At 35.8% G+C, this 23,023-nt stretch overlaps 1 protein-coding gene across 1 annotated transcript in view; it reads right to left on the bottom strand.

Annotated features, from left to right (window-relative positions):
* The window catches only part of LOC114358836 (cytochrome P450 4C1), a 28,770-nt gene extending 19,005 nt beyond the window's left edge, over positions 1-9,765 (bottom strand). The window contains exons 1-2 of the mRNA XM_028312907.1: positions 9,699-9,765; positions 9,438-9,621 (exon numbers count right to left, since the gene is read on the bottom strand). Of these exons, the coding sequence (XP_028168708.1) occupies positions 9,438-9,614 (177 nt within the window). The 5' untranslated portion in view covers positions 9,615-9,621; positions 9,699-9,765. The remainder of the gene's footprint in view (positions 1-9,437; positions 9,622-9,698) is intronic.
* Positions 9,766-23,023: the final 13,258 nt, after the last annotated feature.

The following is a 23,023-nucleotide window of genomic DNA, read 5'->3' as shown; positions in this document are numbered from 1 at the left end:
GCAGAACGTGTGGACTCTTTGGGAGGACTGTGTAAGCTCTGGATCGGTCCGTCACTTTATGTTGGTCAGTATTAGTTTTCCATAATTTCATAAATCAACTAGCTTTCCGCCCGCGGCTTCGCCTCGCGTGGAATTTCGTTTGTTAAAATTTCCTGAATTTTCTTTGCTATAAACCTCACGGAGCCCGAGACCTTTCCAACGAATGCAAAACCGTGGAAATTGGTTCGTGCGTTCTGGAGTTATAGCGTCAGGAAGGAAAACCCGAATTATTTTTATATAGTAGATTTATTATTTGTGCTTTGTGTGGTAAAGTTATCTACACTAGGTAATATTATAAAGCAGAATAGTTTGTTTTATTGCTTAAACGTGCTAATATCAGGAACTACTAGTCCGATTTGAAATATTATTTTTGTATCGGATAGCCCATTTATTGAGGAAGGCTTTAGTTAGGCTATACATAACATCACCCTACAGCCAATAGGGGCGGAGTAGTAAAGAAAAATGTTGCAAAAACGGGAAATATTATTCAAACTCGGTATTTTCACGCGTACAAAATCGCGGGCACAGCTTGTAAGAAATAAAAATATGTACTTAAAGTAGTTTAGATAATTATTTTTATTAATGTAGATTTTTTTATGTTTTTTTGTTATTTAAGTAATTCAAACAGATTTTTTTAAATTGTAGTGTATAAAAGACTTATTTTCCTTGTGAAAATGGACAATGAAAACATTTTAGGATCACTTTCAATTCATATTTACAACTCGACCAGCTTCTAGGTACCTATAGGCCAATTTTGAGCAAATAATTGTAGTTTTCATATAAAGTCATATGCCTGAGACCAGATTTTTTTAACATTAGGTACTATGTTAATAAACTGGATGTCAATTTGTCATCATTAACTGATTTTATTTTCATGGCGATGTGAAGTATCGTGTGCGATAATGGCAGTTCGCTGATTGTGCAATCAACATAGGCCTGCCTACAATTTAATAATTATTTCCCCGAAATGTCAGGCTCCTTATTAAGGAATTTAATGATTGCCTTAGCGCTTAGGTTTTTAGATTACCGACTTTGGTAAACGAATTGGGTTCTATCGCCGTACCTGGATAGAGTTAATAATATGTCAGATATAGAGTCGTGGCTTTGATTCTCACAGTGTAAACTTAGTGATGATAATAACACTTAAGGTGTTTTTAGTTAAATTTTAATGTGAATTCTTTATTCCAGTATCCCTGGATCCTGAAGATGTACAGAAAATTTTGGAAAACTGTTTAGAAAAGGACTCGACATACAAGTTTCTACGGACGTGGCTCGGAAATGGTTTATTTGTCGCCCCAGGTTAGTTAAACCATTCATATTTAATTTTACTCTCTTTCTATCCATTCAAAATGTCGATTGTCGACCTTTGTACTAGTAATTGCTTAAGCGCAGTGTCAGATTTAGGCGCAGACCACCGATTTTTCGTCAGCCGATAGTTTAGTCGGTCAATTAATCAGTATGGGTATAAATAAATAAATAATAAATATCCCTGGACATTTTACACTACGCTTCTAATCCCTAACTAAGCAAAGCTTGTACTATAGGTACTAGACAACGGATATAAACATACTTAAATACTTTTTTTGTAAATACATACATAATATACATAGTAACACCCAGCCCCATCACAGAAATTAATATTCATCATTTCATTTCTGCCTGGCCGGGAATCGAACCCGGGACCTCTCGGCACAGTAGTCCGTTCCGAACCACTACACCAAACGGCCGATAATGTATGTATGGAATAAATCATACAAATTAAAATCGGGCCCAACTATCGGACGACTAAAAGTCGGTGGTCTGCGCCTAGGTTAGGCTCCCCGCAGACTACAGACTTTTAGTCGGCCGATAGTTGGGCCCGATTCTAATTTGTATGAAGAGTCGGCCGATACCAATGTGCGCAGTTTCATACATGTCCATAATGATTAAAAGCCCGACACAACTATCGCCGAACTAAAGCCGACAATAAGTCTGTAGTCTGCGGTTAGGCTAAGCAATGCTTAGGACATGTCTTGGGGGCACCAAAAAGAGCTAGAAAAAATTGCAAGCGCATAGAAAGTAATATGTATACTGTACAAAAAGCTGTAAAAGTTGCATTTCCCTTTCTCCCTTCCCCCTCCCCCCCTCTGAAAACGAAACTGTTGGCTTGAAAAATCTGGAAAAGTTCGTAATAATACTGCTTTTCATGAACTTTCAAGGAAAACTATAACGGTTAAGATACATCGGTTAGTTTAATAAGAGTAATAGTCATTTGACTCATGTATGTGACTAGATGAAGTACCTAATTGCTTGCTTCTGAAATATATTGTGGTAACGATGGATAACTACGGAACCCTACCCTGCGCGTGCCACGACATGCACTTTGCCAATTTTTATTTTAGTTTTTAAAATTGTTTTAATAAAAACGTAAATTTTAATTAGTAAAGGTAATAACATTTACTAATAACTGTAAAACATAGAGCTAACTAATTAAAATATAACTATTAACTTGCCATTTTAATAAATCATACTAGTTTATAGTATGATTTGATTTAAAAACCGATAATTACCTACTACACTCAACATCAAATAAATCGCACCTTCAGCGACGCGACACAATCATGGTGACCCAACAATATTGGTGTTATTTGAAAGCCCAATAAATATCCTTAAAGAAAAACACATTTGATTTCTTAATAAATGATTAACATATACCATAAAAGTGACTTTAAACAAGACCTCACTTTGGGCTCACCTCTGGGATCAATTAGAACACTTTTTATGGTTATAAAATCAAATAATGATCTCACGTGTCCTCTTTAACAAATGGATAGCGATTAATCCCAACTTAACAGTTTTATAGCCATAAAAATTGGCTCAAGCGTAACTACCTATTTTTTGAAGAAGTGACTCTAAATCCTTCTGAAGTCACATTTTTGGGGTAAAAATCTTTCCTTTAATGAAATTAAGCTTAGAACTAGGCTTTTCAATGGTGCCAATATTGGTGGGAAGTGGGGATGCATACGTTTGAAAGTGCTTGTCACGGGTGGTGCGATTTATTTGACGTCGAGTGTATTTATGGTTGAATGAGATCTCAATTTGCACCTCGCGTCACGTGTAGGCATACTATAGTGTAACTAGAGATCCGTGACGTTATGTCGTCATGAACAAATACAGTACTCACTCTATACTCTATAGTGTTACTGGAACAACGACATAACACTTGAATCAATATTTGGACACTAATGTATTTTTTGTGTATCTTCCGAGTTATCGGTTTGCGAACTCATCTAGGTGCAAACATAGAAATATTTTTTTAACAAGCCTATAGGCTCAAAATTCAAGTTAACTTCTTAAATCAATAAGAAGCTGAACTGACGTAACTTCTACTCGTATTTTAATAATTTGTGTCGTGATTGTAACAGGCACATATTTAGTCAATGTTATTATAGGTGTTACAGTCAAAACTTATAATCTGTCAAAAGTGGTTTTGACTGATGATCAGATATCTGGGTATTCGTCAGGTAAAAGTTTTGTAGATAATCAATTTGTTCGGTCGGATAAATAAAATATTTGCACTCAAAAGTGATTTTGACTAACGCACTTGGTCAAAACCATTTTTGACTGGAAAAATCAGTCAAAAGTGATATGGACCAAGGGCATCAGTCAAAACCACTTTTGACTGATTTTTGCAGTCAAAAGTGGTTTTGTCTGATTATGAGTTTTGACTGTAACATAGGTATACTAAAAGTACTCGCAGAGATTATTCCACCTGCCATACTATAGGTACATACCAAATTCCTTGTAATGGACATCGCACTTGTCAGCGTTGCCCTGCTCACTTCAGTAGTTCATATCTATCTACGTCTCGTGCTACGTATGTACGTATTTAACGCTTGTATTTGATTTCCCATAAGCTTCTTTCTTCCTATGACAAAAACTGTTGTTGAATTTGGTTTTATTTACGAGACAAGGTAAATTAAAGGTCATCTACGATTTTTTCAGTGGACAAATGGAAGGTGCACCGTCGCGCGGTCTTACCAATCTTCAACAACCGGATCATAGAGGACTACATTGAAGTGTTTGGCCAGCAAGGAGAAGTGCTCGCGCAGCGGCTCACCGAGCAAGTCGGCCAGAAAGAGTTCGATGTTTACAAGTACATCACCTCTTGCATGCTTGATATTGTCTTTGGTAAGTTTTATAGATGTGCGATTCCGCAAAGGCAAACGAACGTTAGAAAGATTAGCATGATGATTTAAATATTAGTACCGCAAACAGTGTTCAACTTCTTGTGCTGTGCTCGGCGGCTATTTGATTCATAAAAAATCTACATATACCTATGCACTTTCTGTCCTGTAAACCAATTATGTTTACATATTATGTGATATTAATGGATTATTTTGTTATGTTATTGAAATAAGTTTAGCATCTTGAATGTTCTTTCTTAATCGTTAATCTTGAAATTCTAACATAAATGCCTAGTAACTAAAACACAGTTACAATTTTTTTTTCCGTTGAAGTGCTATCGGTTTGCTCTTACTATCGGTGCTAGTGGGTTACTCCGAGAGCATTTATTTATTATCATATTGCAATTTCATAGAAACAGCAATGGGTGAGAAAATGGACGTCCAAAACAACCCCGACACGCCGTACTTGCGCGCGCGCAACTGCGTGATGTCGATCATCAACATGCGCCTGTTCAAGGCGTGGCTGCAGCCTGACGCACTCTTCAATCTCACGCACTACGCCAAGATTCAGAAGGAAAACATTGATATCACACACAAGTTCACTGATGAGGTAAGTAGATAAACAGACAGATAGCTAACAAGTAGCGAAACGTAGTCTGGGCGTAGGTAGGATCCTGACGAGAGCGGGACAAGAGAGAGCAGGTACTAGGTTATCAACATGCGCCTGTTCAAGGCGTGGCTGCAGCCCAACGCACTCTTCGCACTACGCTAAGGTTCAGAAGGAAAACATTGATATCACACACAAGTTCACCGATGAGGTAAGTAGATAAACAGACAGATAGATAACAAGTAGCGAAACGTAGTCTGGGCGTAGGTAGGATCCTGACGAGAGCGGGAAAAGAGAGAGCAGGTACTAGGTTATCAACATGCGCCTGTTCAAGGCGTGGCTGCAGCCCGACGCGCTCTTCAACCTCACGCACTACGCCAAGATTCAGAAGGAAAACATTGATATCACACACAAGTTCACTGATGAGGTAAGTAGATAAACAGACAGATAGATAACAAGTAGCGAAACGTAGTCTGGGCGTAGGTAGGATCCTGACGAGAGCGGGACAAGAGAGAGCAGGTACTAGATTATCAACGTGCGCCTGTTCAAGGCGTGGCTGCAGCCCGACGCGCTCTTCAATCTCACGCACTACGCCAAAATACAGAAGGAAAACATTGATATCACACACAAGTTTCAGATGAGGTAATCAGATTGATCTTACTGTAAGCTCCGTGATATCATGGATGTCACGGACCTAGGAATGGGGCCAAAGAGGGCAGCAGCTGCCTTCGCTGGAAATTGTCAAATGCGCCTACAGACATTATTGATGAAGAAAACTTGTTGTAGGTACCAAGCAATCATCGTCATAAGTACCCAGGGGGGCAGGGAAGAGCAGCCATCCCCCTGAAAATTGTATGCCCCTACTACCTTATGTTTCATCTATATTATGTCCAATGTAGGGAAAACATCTCTACAATCACTAGGTTTTTTCATGAACAGCCAAATTGTAGATCTTGATGACTATTATGTAATAGGAGTAGTAGTAATGAAAACAAGAAAGATTAGTTCTGACGTCAACAACAACAACATTGGAATTAGGCAAATGATATGACACTTTTGAACTTGTTCTGACACACGTGCTCATGGGACACGTGTGTCGGTGTGTCAAAAACAGGCTTGACTACATTTTGTGTTTTACTCCAAATTCCATATCTTACTGTATACCTACCTTAATCGATACAACATTGTTTTCCCTGTTACCTTAATACCTACAACCTTTGAAGGTAGATAACTTACGAGTATGTGGCAAATGGTATTTGTATTACCATTGTGACTTCACAGTTAGTATGTTAGTAAGTTTACCTTGTTATGTCAATAAGTACCTACTAACAAATAAATATTTATGGTTTCAGGTTGTACGTAAAAAGAAGGAACTCTTCGATGCAGGAGGTTTTACCAAAGAAGGTACTTTTTGGCACACTTACGTTCGTGTAGGGGAGACAGAGGAGAGTTGTGACATGGTCGATTTTTTAGAACTTATTAACTACTAGCGAGCTCGTAACAGGTCGCGTTTTTTAGTTCAAGTCTCGAGCTAACAAATACGGGATGTTGCAAGCTCGCAGATAGTTAATAGGTTTCCAAAAATCCACAATGTCACAACTCTCCTCTGTCACAACTCTTCTCGGTCTCCCCTACCCACAGCAGATTGCTTTTTGGAGATCCTAATTCAAAGCTGTGTTAACTTTTCAGGAAGAAAGGATTTTCTTGAGCTGTTATTAAGCAAAGACGCAAAGTTCACCAACAAGGAGTTGCGCGAGCACATCGACTCCATCACGATAGCTGGCAACGACACCACAGCACTGGTCGTTGCTTATACACTTCTTTTGCTGGGAAACCATGAAGAGGAACAAGAGAAAGTGTTTAAAGAGTAAGTAGAGGCATTAAGCACTACGATAACATCCTCTGCCTCTGTATTCCCGAATACCTTAAGAACATAAAATATTGTTTTAAACTTTCATGGTCACTACCATAATCTGGGGGCACGGCAGTGCCCCCGCCAAGTCGAGCGCGAAGCAAACACTGCCGTAACATCCTTTACTGGAACCATTTCGCCGCATTTTCAGGCCCCTATTTGAGAACCTCTGGATAAGACCAGAACGCAGAAATTTTCGTCATCTAGTAAGCTATAATCACATACTTAAAATCCAAAATTTCAAGTCTGTAGGTCATTTAGTTCCGAAGTTAAGCGAAAGCAAAGTTTCGCATTTACGACACTCACTCACTCACTGATGATCATCAAAATAGAACTAGTACTTCCCATAAACTCAGAGAGCTGAAATTTGGTACAGAGTTAGGGTTTAATGGCCACATAAAGGGAAAACTATAAAAACTAGGAAAATCGAAGATCTGGAGTAACACCACATTCATAATCAATACTACTCCGGCACCGTGGTGTTCGCCTGTATCGCTCGCCGCTAGATGGCGCTAGCGGCGTCCAAGCGGTGTCCAGATATTTTCCTGTCTAGAGCCCCCCGTCGATTAAGTTGAATATTGTGTAATTTGCATTTCGTTGATTTCGTTTATTATATTGTAAGGTTCGCTAAGGTTATGTTATTAAAGCGATTCTGATTCGTTATCCATTTTAAAGGTCGTTGAGTTTATTTATGTTTAATGTCGTAAAAAAATATCGATAAAACGACGACGTTAAATAATTTTGCCACTTTCTACAAAAAGAAGTGAAATCCCACCAAAAACATTCTGTAAAAAACTAGCCAAGTCTCGATGGAGCTGCTTGTTTATCTCTAAAAAGTAATGAAATCTAGACAAAGTCGTGCCAAGTCTATGGTTCCTTACTGCGATTTCTTTATTATTATAGTTAGTGTTGTGTGACTTGGCCGTTGAACAATCTTTATTAAGATAATCATAAATAAGTATTATTGAAATACGCAGCTTTATTAAACCTACAATTGAATGGTTATTGTTGAATCAACGTTTTCCAAGTGGCAATTTTCCATCGTCAATGGGTAGCGGTTCTGGCGACAGATTGGTGCAATGGTATCATGGAGCACCTGGTTTTGTACCCTTCAACGGCCAAGTCACACAACATTAACTATAATAATAAAGAAATCGCAGTAAGGAACCATAGACTTGGCACGACTTTGTCTAGATTTCATTGCTTTTTAGAGATAAACAAGCAGCTCCATCGAGACTTGGCTAGTTTTTTACAGAATGTTTTTGGTGGGTTTTTATTACTGACTGGTATCAATCCCGTCAGTAATAATAATTATAGGTACATATGAACTTCAAGACAAATGACAATTGGATTCTTGACTAAGCTTTTGACGTATGGAAACTGAAAAATAACAAAGTTCAAGGTAGAAAAATGTAAAGAAATGTAATGTTTTCAGGCTGAAAGATATCTTCGGTGATTCAGACAGGCTGCCCACCAGAGAAGACCTAAACAAAATGGAATACTTAGAAAGAGTGTTAAAAGAGACCATGCGATTGTATACCGTCGTTCCGATTATTGCCAGAAAAACAGTAAAGGAAGTAAAATTATGTAAGTATAAGTACTTACTTATCGACAAATAGCTACCTACATGCTATTATTTCCTATTGTCTTTGTAGCTTGTGTAGGTACTAAAATCTAATTTTTCATTTACATAATCAATGACTATGAAGTTGGTGTTGAAAATCATTGCATAACATAGATTCACATTCATATTTTTTTGATCTGTAACATGTAGGTAAAACTATTTACTTGCTTGAAACAACATTATATATCGTGTCTGTCATGTTATGTTTCAAATAAGTGTTTTCAAATTAACTGATTAAATATTGAACATAAGCAGGAACTCTAGTTCCAAAGGCAATGTTCAAGAATTGTTGTTCTATAAGATCTTGCATGTTGCTCGATTACTCGTCAAATATTGGTTGACAGCTTGACATTGGTCGTTTAATACACAGTCGTATTCACAGAAATTCTCAACCCCATAAAATAAATCGCAGTTCTTTAAATAAATAATGACTACACATGGCCCTTACAATGATTGTGCAAAATATAAAAGCAGCTAGCTTGTAAACGCAAATAAGTACCTAGTACTTGGCTTTATGCGAATTGTTAGAACACAAACACTTCTATAGCACTTTACTTCTGAGTTGACGTGGCTATTATGTACTTACCTAATCTCATTGTTGAAACATAAATATTCAACAACTTCAGTTACATGGAAAATTCTCATCTTCTTAGAATCGTACGCCGTGTATCGACGGTCGTATTTAGTTCTTTAGCATTTCTTGGCTTTCATTTATATTTTTGATGATAACGAACGCATTTAAATTACGTCTTTCCGTTATTTAACCACTTCAAGTTCGGAAAGACGCCCGCTTCGATTCTATTGAATTTGCTCTCTGCATTTCATTCAATCATTTAACCAGTTTATTTAAAGAAATGTTCAAAAAAATTGTTTTAGTAATGGGATAGGATAGGACTCCGTAGTCCAAGACGATGCCATGCCATATAGTTGGCCAGCACGTTTAAAACTGTGACGAAGTCTTAGATTTCTATTAACAGAAATTGAGTTAGTTTTCTTAAAAATAAACTCTTCAAGTTTTAGTATACTCCCCCTTTTCAGGGCGAAAAAAATGTCATAAAAGCTAAGAGTAAATTATATGTTTACAGCGACCTTCACTCTCCCCGCCGGCGTAGGTTGCGCAGTCGCTCCCTTCGTGATGCACCGGTCGAAGAAGCTCTGGGGCCCGGACGCAGACTGCTTCAATCCCGACCGATTCTTGCCGGAGAACAGCGTCGACCGCCATCCTTGCGCCTTCATCCCCTTCAGCCACGGAACTAGGAACTGCATAGGTAATCTGCCAAAGAAAAGGTATTAAGTTCGAAGTCGACTGCTCTCCAGATGCAGACTGCTTCAATCCCGACCGGTTCTTACCAGATAACAGTGTCGACCGCCATCCTTGCGCGTTCATCCCCTTCAGCCACGGAACAAGGAACTGCATAGGTAATCTGCAAAAAAAGGTTTAGGTTCATTTTACAACTGTCACGTTTGTAACTTTGTCTAGGTATAGTAGTATTAAGTAGTGATGCAACGAATACGAATATTCGTATTCGCCGAATAGTAGACATTTACCGAATATTCGTATTCGGTGAAATAATAATGACGAATACAAATACCTACTTTTTTCAATTTTGTCACACACGTGTGTGTCTCCGAACACTATATGTATAGCCACAACGACATGACGGGAAACCCCCGGTCAGTATGTAACAAAGTAGTGAGTAAGTTCTCTTCCGGAATTTTACAGTCAATAGCAAGTCGATTGTACAAGTATTATTTGTTTTGTGATTAGTTACAAAGTAAAGTGATACAATACAAAAAAAATTACATTATTTTGTAAAGAAGAACGGTCATCTGTGACCCAGGCCCGACAGAAACGAGACATACTACTACTTACTACTAGTGATGCAACGAATACTACTTTTACGAATACGAATACGAATATTAAATCTACTATTCGGCGAATACGAATATCTCTACATAGTCATGAAATACTCGTAAATTAAACTCTTTTTGTCATGGTTAATGTTTTAGTAATTCAAAGAAGAACGGTCACGCCCCATACAAAAAAAACCCAGACCCGACAGAAACGAGACATACCTCAGTTTTTTTGTCATGTCTTAATTAGTTAAATTATATATTTTTTATATTCGAAATCTATGTATAACACCAAAATATTACCCTTTGTTTTTGTTTAGGCGTTATACAAAAACTAATACAAAATGCCTATTTATCACCAAAATTGGTAAATGTATGTACCTAAATGTCTATTACAGCTGCTATGGAATGTATCTAGGTGACCTGGAGATACAGCCGGATTATACAGGATGGAAAAAATAATAAGTTACAAAATCCAAAAATTCAATGTTACCAGCTTCCATAATCTGTACCCTATTATTGGTACCATTTAAAAGAGCTCGTGAAGCACTTTCAGAATCAGTAACTAGTTTTTCGATATCTTGTATAGTTTAGAAATAAGTCGAGTGAGATCACTTATCGTTCCATATGTATAACCACCCTGTATAATCCGGTTGTATCTCCAGGTCACCTAGATACATTCCATAGCAGCTGTAATAGACATTTAGGTACATACATTTACCAATTTTGGTGATAAATAGGCATTTTGTATTAGTTTTTGTATAACGCCTAAACAAAAACAAAGGGTAATATTTTGGTGTTATACATAGATTTCGAATATAAAAAATATATAATTTAACTAATTAAGACATGACAAAAAAACTGAGGTATGTCTCGTTTCTGTCGGGTCTGGGTTTTTTTTTTGTATGGGGCGTGACCGTTCTTCTTTTAATTACTAAAACATTAACCATGACAAAAAGAGTTTAATTTACGAGTATTTCATGACTATGTAGAGATATTCGTATTCGCCGAATAGTAGATTTAATATTCGTATTCGTATTCGTAAAAGTAGTATTCGTTGCATCACTAGTAGTAAGTACCTAGTAGTAGTAGTATTAATGAAGTAATCTGATAATCTTTTTCTATGATATAAGAAGACTATCAGAGTGCTATGCTGTTAATTGATATTTCGGTTACTTGATTGTCGACTAAGTAACCGAAATATCCTGAAAAAGTGCTTACCTATTTGTGCTCATGCAAAATAGTATGACGTAAGGTAAGTGCCCCCTACTTCGGTATATTAAGGCTCTTACGACTTTAACATTTTATTTAAAAATAACCAAGCATGATATCAGTATGAAAGCTTTTGTATGCTAAACTTTGGTCTTTTGACAGTAAGTTGATACATAATTTACAGTTATATAGTTTGAACTTTTTTTTATATTAATTGTTCTGCGGACCTCTTGTTTGGATCCTGTTTCGTGACAAAATTTTGCTCTGTTTCTAAGTTCGTGAACTCATGTCCCCTATTTCGGGATAAGGTTTTATGCATACAGTTAGGATATTTTAATAATGATTAAGGGTTTAATAAATTTAAAAACGATAATAAAAAATTTTAATATTACTTACCTGAAATATTCATAAGAAATAATGTGTCTAGTATAATATTTTGATTTGTTAATTCTAACAATATGTGAAAATATTTATATAACCATTAGAAATGTGGGGGGACTTACCCCCCCCCCCCCTTTGTACCCATAAAATTTTGATTTATAATCCCCCACCCTTCTCCCCAAAGTAAGTAATTAATTAATTTCTTAGGTAGGTAAGTATTAAAAACTAAAAAATATGTCGATTTCTTTGATGGTGTGTGTCATAAAAGTACCTAACACTATACATTTATATGTTACGAACTTGGAAAAAAGTAACAATAATACGGTTCCTTGTTTCGTGATACTGATTATTCAAAATTCCCCAGGTAAAATTCATGGATTATTGTCAAAATGTGTCAATTAACTATTATCTATCCCATATACAATACAAATAAACAAAGATAAATAAAACAAATCGAAATAAAACCAAAATTATGCTGGTACTACTTATGCTAATTTATCTTAAAATTGGTCATATATGTGAACTTCAAACTCGTATCATATAAAATCTAGTGAACGAAACATATACCGAATTTAGGTCACGAAAAACTTAAATAAATGCATTATTTGTTTCATAACTTACATTTAAATTATCATAAATAATTATTTAAAAACCAAGCATCAAAATGTTTTCCATAATATCCTTGAATCGGTAGTGTCACGAAATAGGGGACGCACGAAAAATAATATGTACGCTATTTCGTGAGTCAATTAATCGCAATTTTAAAGGAATTCTACGTTTTCATATAACTTTTTTCTAAGCCAAATCAATTGTCAAGGAACACATGAAACCACTATTACAAGTTTTATTTAAATGGACGTTCCTTCGCCTTTTTATAAGCTTAAGAAGTTGGAGCGCTAACCTTATGGTGAGAGCAACCTTTGCAAGCCGCACGGCTGTTTTTGGCTCTCTGAGAGTTTGAAGCTTCGTATTACTCTCATTTTTGGCGCCACAATGCTGGTACTTAGTTTTTTAGATAGCTTAAATAATAGAGTTTTTGCAGTAATGAAGAATTTTTATAAATAATATTCCATTTGCTTATTATTTGAGCTAGAAAAAAAACTTACGAACTTACGTACTATCACGAACTAGTAGCCGTTTACCTTAGTCATTTAACATCTAACAAAAAATAATGTTATGTAGGTACTCAGAAATAAGTAGATCTCGTACGTAGATACCGACTATTATCGTAACAATCTGAAACTATCTTTCGACATCTGTTGCCTTTAATAAATACCTATATCGTTGAATTTTTCGTAACAGTTGAATTTTTGTTTCTTTCAGGCCGCCATTTTGGGATGTTAGCCATGAAGAGTATCCTAGCAACTATGCTGAGAACCTACAAAGTGACCTCCAGATCCATCAACCGATTTAAAATTGAGATCCTACTGTTCCCCGTGCCTGGTCATATGATTTCTATAGAAAGGAGAAATACAAAGTGCAATTAGTTTAGTTTAAATGATAGTACATAAGTTATTTTTATAATAATAAATTAATTAGCGTAAGGCCCGGTGATATTGCTGTTCCGTATTAAAGATAATGGGAAATATGTCAAAAGACAAGTTTATTCTGAGTTTAATAGTTATTTACTCTTGTTTGGTCGAATCTACCCCAAATCCCTTTATGACTTGGAACTATGGATAGAGCCCTTTTTCAAGCAGTGTTGGTCGGACCTAACTGTTTACACGAAGCATTGTTAGGGAGTTAGGTAATCCTGGAATCTTTAATATGAGTCAACTGCTTGATAATTACATCGTACTAGTACCTAGTCAGATGGGATAACAAGTTCTGGAGTGGAGGCCACGTACCGGAAAACGCAGCGTGTGACGTCCACCCAAGGTGACCGACGACCCCATAACGGTAGCAGGAAGGCGCTGGATACAGACCGTTACCAGCCGGGCGATATGGAAATCATTGGGGGAAGCCTATGGCTCAGGAGTGGACGTCCTTTGGCTGAAATGCTGATGATGATGATCAGTATTTAGTCCTACTTTGTGACAAAGCAATCTTGGTAAGCGTAGTATAGGACGTTTTTCAACTGGCATAGCTACCAAGTCGTAGACAGGGTAAAATGATATTCCGACGAATATATGAAAAGTAGAGTTGTATTATCCTTGAGAATAAAACTACTTTTCCTTTTAGACTCTGGAATTGTCCCTGCCTGAATTCTGCCTGAAACTTTTGGTAGGTAACAAAGAGTCTACCTAGCTAATTATTTTAAACTCAAATTAACAAAAGCTATCTATCCATGTATTTGGTTCCGGGATAAAACAACTTTCAAAAAAAAATTTTGCTGGGGTAACGTTTCAAACATTACCCCAGCAAAATCTGATTTTTCCTAATAACTTTAAAACTATAATTTGAACGAATTTTGCTATTAGTGGACAAATTTCTGCTCACGATGGACTAATTATCTGCTATACTCTCGACTCTCTAAAGCACAACATTTATAAAAAATTTGCTGCGGTAATGCACTCTGGAAAATATTAGGTGATAAAAATATACACTACGATATTAATCTATATGGGAATAATAAATCTTCCTCCTGTCTGAAAACCACATCCTGAAATCCCTTTTGAAAACCACACTACTACGAAAGTACAAGCAATGACACAGTTTCGTGATACCGTGCTACGAAGATTCGTTTAGTTGTTATGACACCAGTGACTACTCATAACAACGTTACACGAAGTTCGAATGTTTCCATCTCTCTCATGCAAAGCGAGGTTCCAGTATGAGCGACAGTATGAAAGATGTAAACGACGTTCGGGAATAGCCTCAGAGCTTCTTTCTACTTATTACAAACAAACCTACTCATCACTCAAAAATGGCGCTGACAAGGCTACGAGAATGAAAGTAGAGTAATTGCTCTTACGTTTAAAATTCTTTATGACTTACTCCGAGTATAATTACTTACAGCGAAAATTTTGTCATTCTCATTATCGTCATTTCTTTTACTTACAAGTTAACAGATCATGAAATGTTATTACGAGTGTATTTTATTTACGTCATTGTTCATTAAATTGAGTAGGCAGATTATCTCCAGATAGTACATTTTATAAATATCACATACTTACCTACATTATCACCTCTTTAATCTTAATTTATCTACCCAGTAATAAATGTTTTGTAACACATAACATAACAAGTGTACACACTTTTTTCCGTTTTTGACTATTTTCCAGAAAATAACCCAAGAGTTTGTTTTCTATGCTAAAAAAAATCAAAATGTTAGTTTCATAAAAGTTGCCATTACCAAGGATAACGCGCGTTTACATTTCGATTGCATAACGCCACATGCTATAAAGGTCGACAACGCGGTAGTATTAAAGTTAACATTATATCAACTTGATAAGTGACTAAAATTACTTTCCGGAAAAAAATTCTGTGAGTTCAAGATTAAACCTGTTCGTTGCACCTGGAGAAGTTAAATCCACGCAAATGTTATTAGCAAAACGTTATTCAAAAATTCACACTAAGACGCTGGGCTTGGTGTGTAGAGTTCTTAACTGAAGGCTTAATTTTCTTTTTAATTATAATTTGTCGCTTAAGAAAAAAAGTTAAGTAGCGTCATTGTCACCTAAACTACTAAAGGGAGTCCTTTATGTTTTTAAAAACACGCACAATAAAAAGGATGTTCCTGTCCTTACTATGGTCAGTTACATTAACATAAATGTTCTCGAGTTTGAACTCTATATTTATTTGCATAAGGAGCATTCGCATGAGTGCTTTTGATAAAATCGCGAGCGGCGCTGCTTGCACTAAATACCACCAACATGGCACGGACTTATTGTTCTCTTTGTTGCTTCCATTAAGCTATTATTATATGTAGTTCATAAAAACATCAACTACTTGCCTGTAGCTAGACTAATTACCCAGTCAAAAAGTTGACATAAATGTGTAGCTAATTGTAAGGAAATACACTTTATAACAGCTTACAATTTATAACAAGTGATTTTAAAAAGAAGTTTGCTTATTTGTTGTCTCGTTATTTTATTGTTCGGATGCTTTGTTCATGTTGTGAACTAAATATTAATTCAGAAATCGATATTAATGTAGAGCTTATGATTTAAAAAAAATCTGATTCAGTAACATTAAGGTAACGGCATCCACTGTATACAACTGTCGAGCGGCAGGTGAAGTATTGCAACGGCAGTACTTATAGGTTGTTACCTTAATCTGTTTTATTTACATGTAACATAAAACAAGCAAAAACGAGTAACCGTAATTTAAAAGCTTTTAAAATTAAGTACATATTTATCAGGTTAAATTGAGGTCTAATTAAAGTACTATGTAAAACATGAACTTATAACTATCTAAGTACTAGTAGTAGTAATATTGATCGATTGCCAATCCGTAGTTGCGCTTTTGGAGTAGACCATTTATAAAGCTATAGGTTAGTCTGATGCAATTCCTTGTAATGCACCGAACTAAATTTGGTGTTTGGGTGATGCATGCGCTTCTTCCATAAAGGGATGTGGTTTTGTTGGGTGGCGTCATAGGTAAGCAGTATGAGGGACATTTTACTTATGAGTAAATCTTCTTGTTCAACTTTTCTCAGGATTGGTGCTCGTAGGAAACCAAGTATTATTGTGCAATACTACTTTTAGTCACTTACATATAACCTTTGCCTGCTTTTTTGTAGTTTTCGGGAGAATTTCCAAATAAAAATTTTCGCTGTGTCATTTTTGAGTCTCATTATCAAATACGACTCATATTTAGATATCACAATGTTGTTTCAATGACTAATGAAACAATATTGTCGGTACTTCACCTGAGAAAAGGTATTATCAAACTGACACTCCATGCAAGTGGTATGTGTGTAATCTTATTAAACGAGATCACGAATGAATCCGCTAAAATGATAGAATGATGTCACTTTTGTCAAATTCTTGCTCTCATGCATGAGATGTTTAGTTCAGAAAGATACGATAGGATACTACGAGTACACTGGTCGTCACAAAAATCGACCCTCCCGCGACAAGCACTTTCAAACGTATGCATTCCCACTTCCCACAAATGTTGGCACCATTTGAAAGCCTAGTTCTAAAGTTCATTTCATTAAAGGAAAGGTTTTTACCCCAAAAATGTGTCTTTAGAAGGATCCAGAGTCACTTCTTCAAAAAATAGGTAGTTAGGTTGAGCCAACTTTTATGGTTTTAATACTGTTAAGTTGGGATTAATCGCTATCCATCTGTTAAAAAGGACACGTGAGATCATTATTTGGTTTTATAACCATAAAAATTGGTCTAATTGATCCCAGAGGTGAGCCCAAAGTTAGGTCTTTTTTCAAGTCACATTGATTGTATATCGCGTTTATGTTAATCGTTTATTAAGAAATTAAATGTGTTTTTCTTTAAGGATATTTATTGGGCTTTCAAATAACACCAATATTGTTGGGGCACCATGATTGATTGTGTCAGTAGAGTCGAGTTTTCCTGTAAAACGTAGGTGGGCCGATTTTTGTGATGACCAGTATAGTTACTCTAAACAGGAGTTTATGTAAATCCAAAAGCCTAAAGCTGAAAGTTATGAAAAAAACTTCTTAAATAAATTGAAATCCTTATTGAATTAACTCACCCTTACTTGACATTGCGCTATTAACATCGTACTTATTTGATGTGTTCTTTTTTTACAACGAACACCCTATCACGAATTACCCAGTGCCGAATTAGGACTATTGGCTATTGGATAGGACTACTTGATGCTCTCTTAGCAATCCACAGTCCACACCAGAATTTGTCGAAAAATTTTCGATGTTACTGGGCGACCAGTCGCGGCGACTTTTATAATACGCCACGACAAGCAAGCAGTGTGCTTTGTCGCTAAAATTTAAGTTGTTATTTTAAAATGCTACTTGGAACTTTTACGGGAATTAAATTCACAGAAAATACTTTTTATCTGCCAGCAATTTGTTTGGTTTTAGTGCCCCCGCAATATGGATTAATCCGGTACTGCAATTACCGTATTATGAAACGGCGTTGATCTTATTTGCGACCGCACGGTTTTGAGCCAACTCGGCGAAGGTGATTGAAAGCCAGTCGTGAACATTCGCGCGAACGCGAACGGTACAATCAAGTATGCACCGTTAGCTAATTGTGGAGTTCGCAACACTTGCCTTTGACTATAAACACTCGCGCTAGCTTCGCGATAACATTGTTTTATAATTAAATTAGTCTTTCAGCCGGTCTTATTCACGGAGAATTTAATTAACGTGTTCGATTATGACTCTATCTTCTGAAGTTAACTACGAAGAAAATACTTTTGATCTCTATATATTTGGTTTAATTTAAAACTAGGCGATGACTATGCGCCCGTATTGAAAAAAGAACCAGTGAAATGAACTTCTGTAACCATTAATACCCATATCTACTAACCCAATCCCCCTTATTAATAAAAGTTACACCATAGTTGAACTCTGACTTAAATTGTCATTTATTATGGAAATGTCATTTTAAATCCAAAGTTCATCCTAGGTATAACTTTTTATTAATAAGGGGGAATGGGTTTAGGTTACTTATGCTTTCATTACACTACGTTAATTATCTCAGACCTTACACAAATAAAAACGACGAAGAAATGTCAAGCGACAGACGGCTTCCGCATTGCGCGCGCGCACAGGCCGGATTGTTTTGAAACCCGACCCGCACCTGCACTCGGGTGCTATAGTTTATGCCACTAAAATACTCGTTCAAAATCTATGTACCTACCTACATATCATAAAAAGCTTAAGGTACTAACAAACATTGGAAAAGTTGCTGAAAAAAGCTTTTCTTTAACTTTTCAGTATCAGATAACAGTTTCCAAAAGTTGGCGCATTTTCAACGTATTTTATTCTAGCTACATGTATTTAGTCCAATCATTTTTAATTGCGCTATTCTGATGAGGAAGCGGCGCGTAAATCATGAAAATCAGTTTTTGCTTGAATCATGTACAAGTTTTCTCATAAGTTTAACAATTTGTTATAATATTATAATCATTTGCAAATCTGTAAACTAAATCACAATCAAAAAGAAAGGTAGAGGCCTACCTTTTTCAGATAAATACAAATTGTGCATTGAAATAAGTACTATATTATTTCTATGGCACCCATAGGATCACGTTCATCATAACAGCCTTCATGTTTCTACTGAGAAGTGCCCAAACAACATGCAATTGGATTAGAGAATGAACACCGTCCTTGTATAGTTGTACACAAAGGTTTCAGTCTGTTTTGTTTGGGAACTGAATATCTAAGCACAGATAATATAATACTAGTCTAGTTAACAATAGCACTCATTATGTGTTTCTTAACGTCATTATCTAGTGCCAATCCGTGTGCAACCTAAAATTTTATTATAAGTCTACAAAAATATTTGGTTACAAATAAAGTCAATATAAATAAAATAGTAAGAAATTATCGGAACTTCCTAGTCTTATCAGCAGTATCAATATTTGTATGTATTCCTTATAAGTTTATCAGGGCTTAATATGTAGGTATGGACGAAGAACGTGTTTGTGTAATACATATTGACACATTTAGCCTTTGGGTAGGAGCGCAAAATATTTAAAAAGGTGAAAGTTAAAGTAAACAATAAAAAAAACTTGTTAAGCTTGAACAAACTTTAACCAACATTGAAAAAAATCCTATAGAAATTAAATTGTAAAATGATCGACATTTCCTATAAACTCATTTTAATTAGATTAAAATATACATAAGATAGTCTTGTTTTAGTTTTTTTTTCGTTATTATAACAAATCTCGGTGTCTCGGAAATGTATTATTTAATTAACGGTTATCTTTATACATTTGTTATCATCTGGCTCACGATTATCTACCCAAGCATCGTGCACCGAGATTAGACTGATAACGGTTAACCTCGCTAAACCATTGTTTATACACAACGCAGACACATAAACCATCATAACTCTATGTTAAATAACATTGTGATATTTGTCATACAACAATTTTGTAGGTATTCAACATTGGAGTATCAGATAACGTTATCAAGAAACAAATGAAAATCTAAATGCCAATTAGTTTTTACTATGTATGTATTGTATATTGACTATAAAACCTTTGTAAAAAAATCTTAACGCTTATCTTTTGTTATATTAGTAGGTATAAAAAAACATAAATAAAAGTATTTCTATATTATATCAAAGTCTGTAGGTACTTTTCCAATAAGTATGAAATACATGGTTCACTTACATCCGCGTAACTCTAAATAAACGTACAAAATCACATTTTCGTCATAGAAGCACAGAATGCATGATAATTAAATATGTTTTTTAATGAATATCGTTAGTTATATTCATAAAGTAATTAATTAATTATGTAATTAAATCGCAGAACTAAGTACTCGTCGTAAAATAATTGTTGATTTTGGAAAGACGCATTACCTGCGTACTATTAAATTACAACAATGTTGCTCGGTGAAAGTCATTTTAATATCAGCTGCTAACGCCGCGATAACCTACTGGTTAGAGAGCTGCTCTCTCCCGATCCATAGGTCCTGGGTTCAATTTCTAGAGGGGACCAACTTATTGAAAACTATATTTCCACTTTTCGCTGATTAGTTGGAGCATTGCACTCTTTTTGGCTCAAGTTTATTAATGGTCTAAAATTGTACTAAAATATTTAGGTACCTACATGATGTTTTTAGAACCGTCATGAAGACCACTTTTTGATAGGGTAAGTCCTTTACGCGGTATAACCGGAAAACCGAAAAAATGCCTCTTTCGGGGGCCCCCACCACTTAAGCACAACTCCGTCGAAGTCGAAAACTTAGGAGAGTCTTAATGGGCAACCAATGAAGCCATTAAAACAATAAAATCTTTTGTAGGAATTATTTCCGATTTAAAAGCTAATTCTACTGGACTATTTGTCAGTATTTGGATTTGAATAAATTAAGGCTGAGTTGCACCATCTAACTTTAACGGTAACTCTAATGATAACCGGTGATTTTTGTATGGAGTTTGACAGATTTTTGACGTTTTTCAAAGTTAAAGTAAGATGGTGCAACTCAGCCTAATAATAATAATAACTAATTATTAAAAATATTATGAGTCAGCGAGCTCCACATAAATAGCTCGTGCCACCTTTTGTCTGTATAATGGGCTCGTCTTTGTTTCGGTTGATGAAGCATGAAACAATAGCTTATTTATATGTTTACGGACCAAATAATAAATTGGGGATGTGCTACACATGTGGGAGTGCTCATTAATAACGTAATACCAAAATGGTACTTACGTACTAGCGGTGTTACAACTTGGCTCCGTATTAGGACCGCACGTGTACCTCTACACTTTTTACTTCTTATTTTGTTTATGGCCAGGCCTGGGATATTACGGCCCATAGAGTGACCTCCCCAATTAATTCCATCATAATCACGTTAATACACGGTACAAAACAAAACAAAGGAATTTAGAATCTCTACACTTACATCTACAATGGTAAATAGTAAATACCTACCTAAATTCAAGTCGGTGATTGACTTTTATCAATGTCAATGCGAAATTATAATGAACCACCTGAAATCAAACCTTCTCTAATCTCTATGGATAACATTATTTTTTTTAAATTGTACCTAAATAAATTAATTCTTAGTGACCGGACCTCAAGTACTAGCATGTTAAAAGAATCCCCAGATTTTCAGGAAGGTCTCTGTACTATTATAAAATAAACTATGGGATCAATAGCGACGTTGACAAAAAACAGCAGTTTAACAGATTTTGGCTGAAACAATAGCAACTAAAATTCAAAACATCCTTATGACTTTTAAGGAAAAAAAACTATCAGCCAAGCACTGTCTTTATGTTAATACTTACGAGTATGTATAGACTAATCTAGGTGTGTTTTCGTCATCGTTAAAACATTTACAAGGGTACGTATCTAATATCTTTAAATTCGATAATTGGTTGCATATTTTATTGGTACTGATGTTCAGGGATGAAGTCCGTGTCTCTCTCAGTAATACAAAACTACCTGAGTTTACATATTCTTGAATTTTGGAAGAAGGAACGTTTTTAAAGGTTCGTTCTTATCTATTCATACTTTGTGATACAATAACAAGAAATTCGTGAGATTGCCTACTTATCGCACCAATGAATAGGAAAATAACACTATCTCGTGTTTACATAAGATCAAGGCCGTTTAGGTATTTTACATCGGTTCTGTGAAACAAAGTATGTATGGTTTTACAGGCTATTTCAATAGAATTTACCTGTTGGTATTGAACACTTATTAATTTAAGTCTAAAGTACACTTACCTTCACGTCACTTAAATACTGCTTCATTATTATGTTTAGTTTTCTTTTATCACGTGGGTATCAAATCAACACAATCAATGGCTGAATTCATAAACGTTTTCAGACTTTGGGAATCGCTCAATATCATCATATCATATCCATATGCACGAATCATAATTACCTATTTATTTTTGGACAAGAAGCAAAGTTCAATAGAATAATTGATGCTGGCTTGCGACATATCCCAGGTATCTCTGAGTCAAATGAGTTCAACTCCCTTTCCACTGACCTTTACGAATAGTTTTTGTCTATTAACTAACTAATTCGAGGAAATATTTCTAAGAACTTTCTTTCTTCTTAGATCAACTTATTTGTGTAGGTACCTACTTAGACGTTTCTACTTTATTTCTTGACCATTTCAGCTTATAAAGGTAATGGCGAATATAGCATAATTTCATTAGCACATAGAACCATTCGTCCTCAATCCCAATCCCAACTAATATTATAAATGCGAAAGTAACTCTGTCTGTCTGTCTGTCTGTCTGTCTGTCTGTCTGTCTGTTACGCTTTCCCGCTTAAACCTCGCAACCGATTTTGATGAAATTTGGCATAGAGATAGTTTGAGTCCCGGGAAAGAACATAGGATAGTTTTTATCCCGGTTTTTGAAACAGGGACGCGCGCGATAAAGTTTTTCTGTGACAGACAAAATTCCACGCGGGCGAAGCCGCGGGCGGAAAGCTAGTATTAATTATAAGTAATGAGTACATTCTGTTAGTTAACAGGACTGTGTGTGGTCTGCGGTTGGCCGGGACTTGTGGGTATAATCAGAACACCGACGCTTTACGTTTCCAATCAACCACAAGGTGAGGAGATGAAATACAGGGCTGCATTAGGTACCGGCCACAACTGTAGGCCCTGAAAGAGGGCATGAAGGGCCCTGAGAAAAGTATATTGTTTAC

The sequence above is a fragment of the Ostrinia furnacalis genome, unplaced genomic scaffold (assembly GCF_004193835.3).
Source record: "Ostrinia furnacalis isolate ACB-3 unplaced genomic scaffold, ASM419383v2 OfSCF4122, whole genome shotgun sequence".
NCBI lineage: Eukaryota > Metazoa > Arthropoda > Insecta > Lepidoptera > Crambidae > Ostrinia > Ostrinia furnacalis.
The sequence above is the reverse complement of the archived record's forward strand: the minus strand, read 5'-3'. Positions and strand labels throughout refer to the sequence as shown.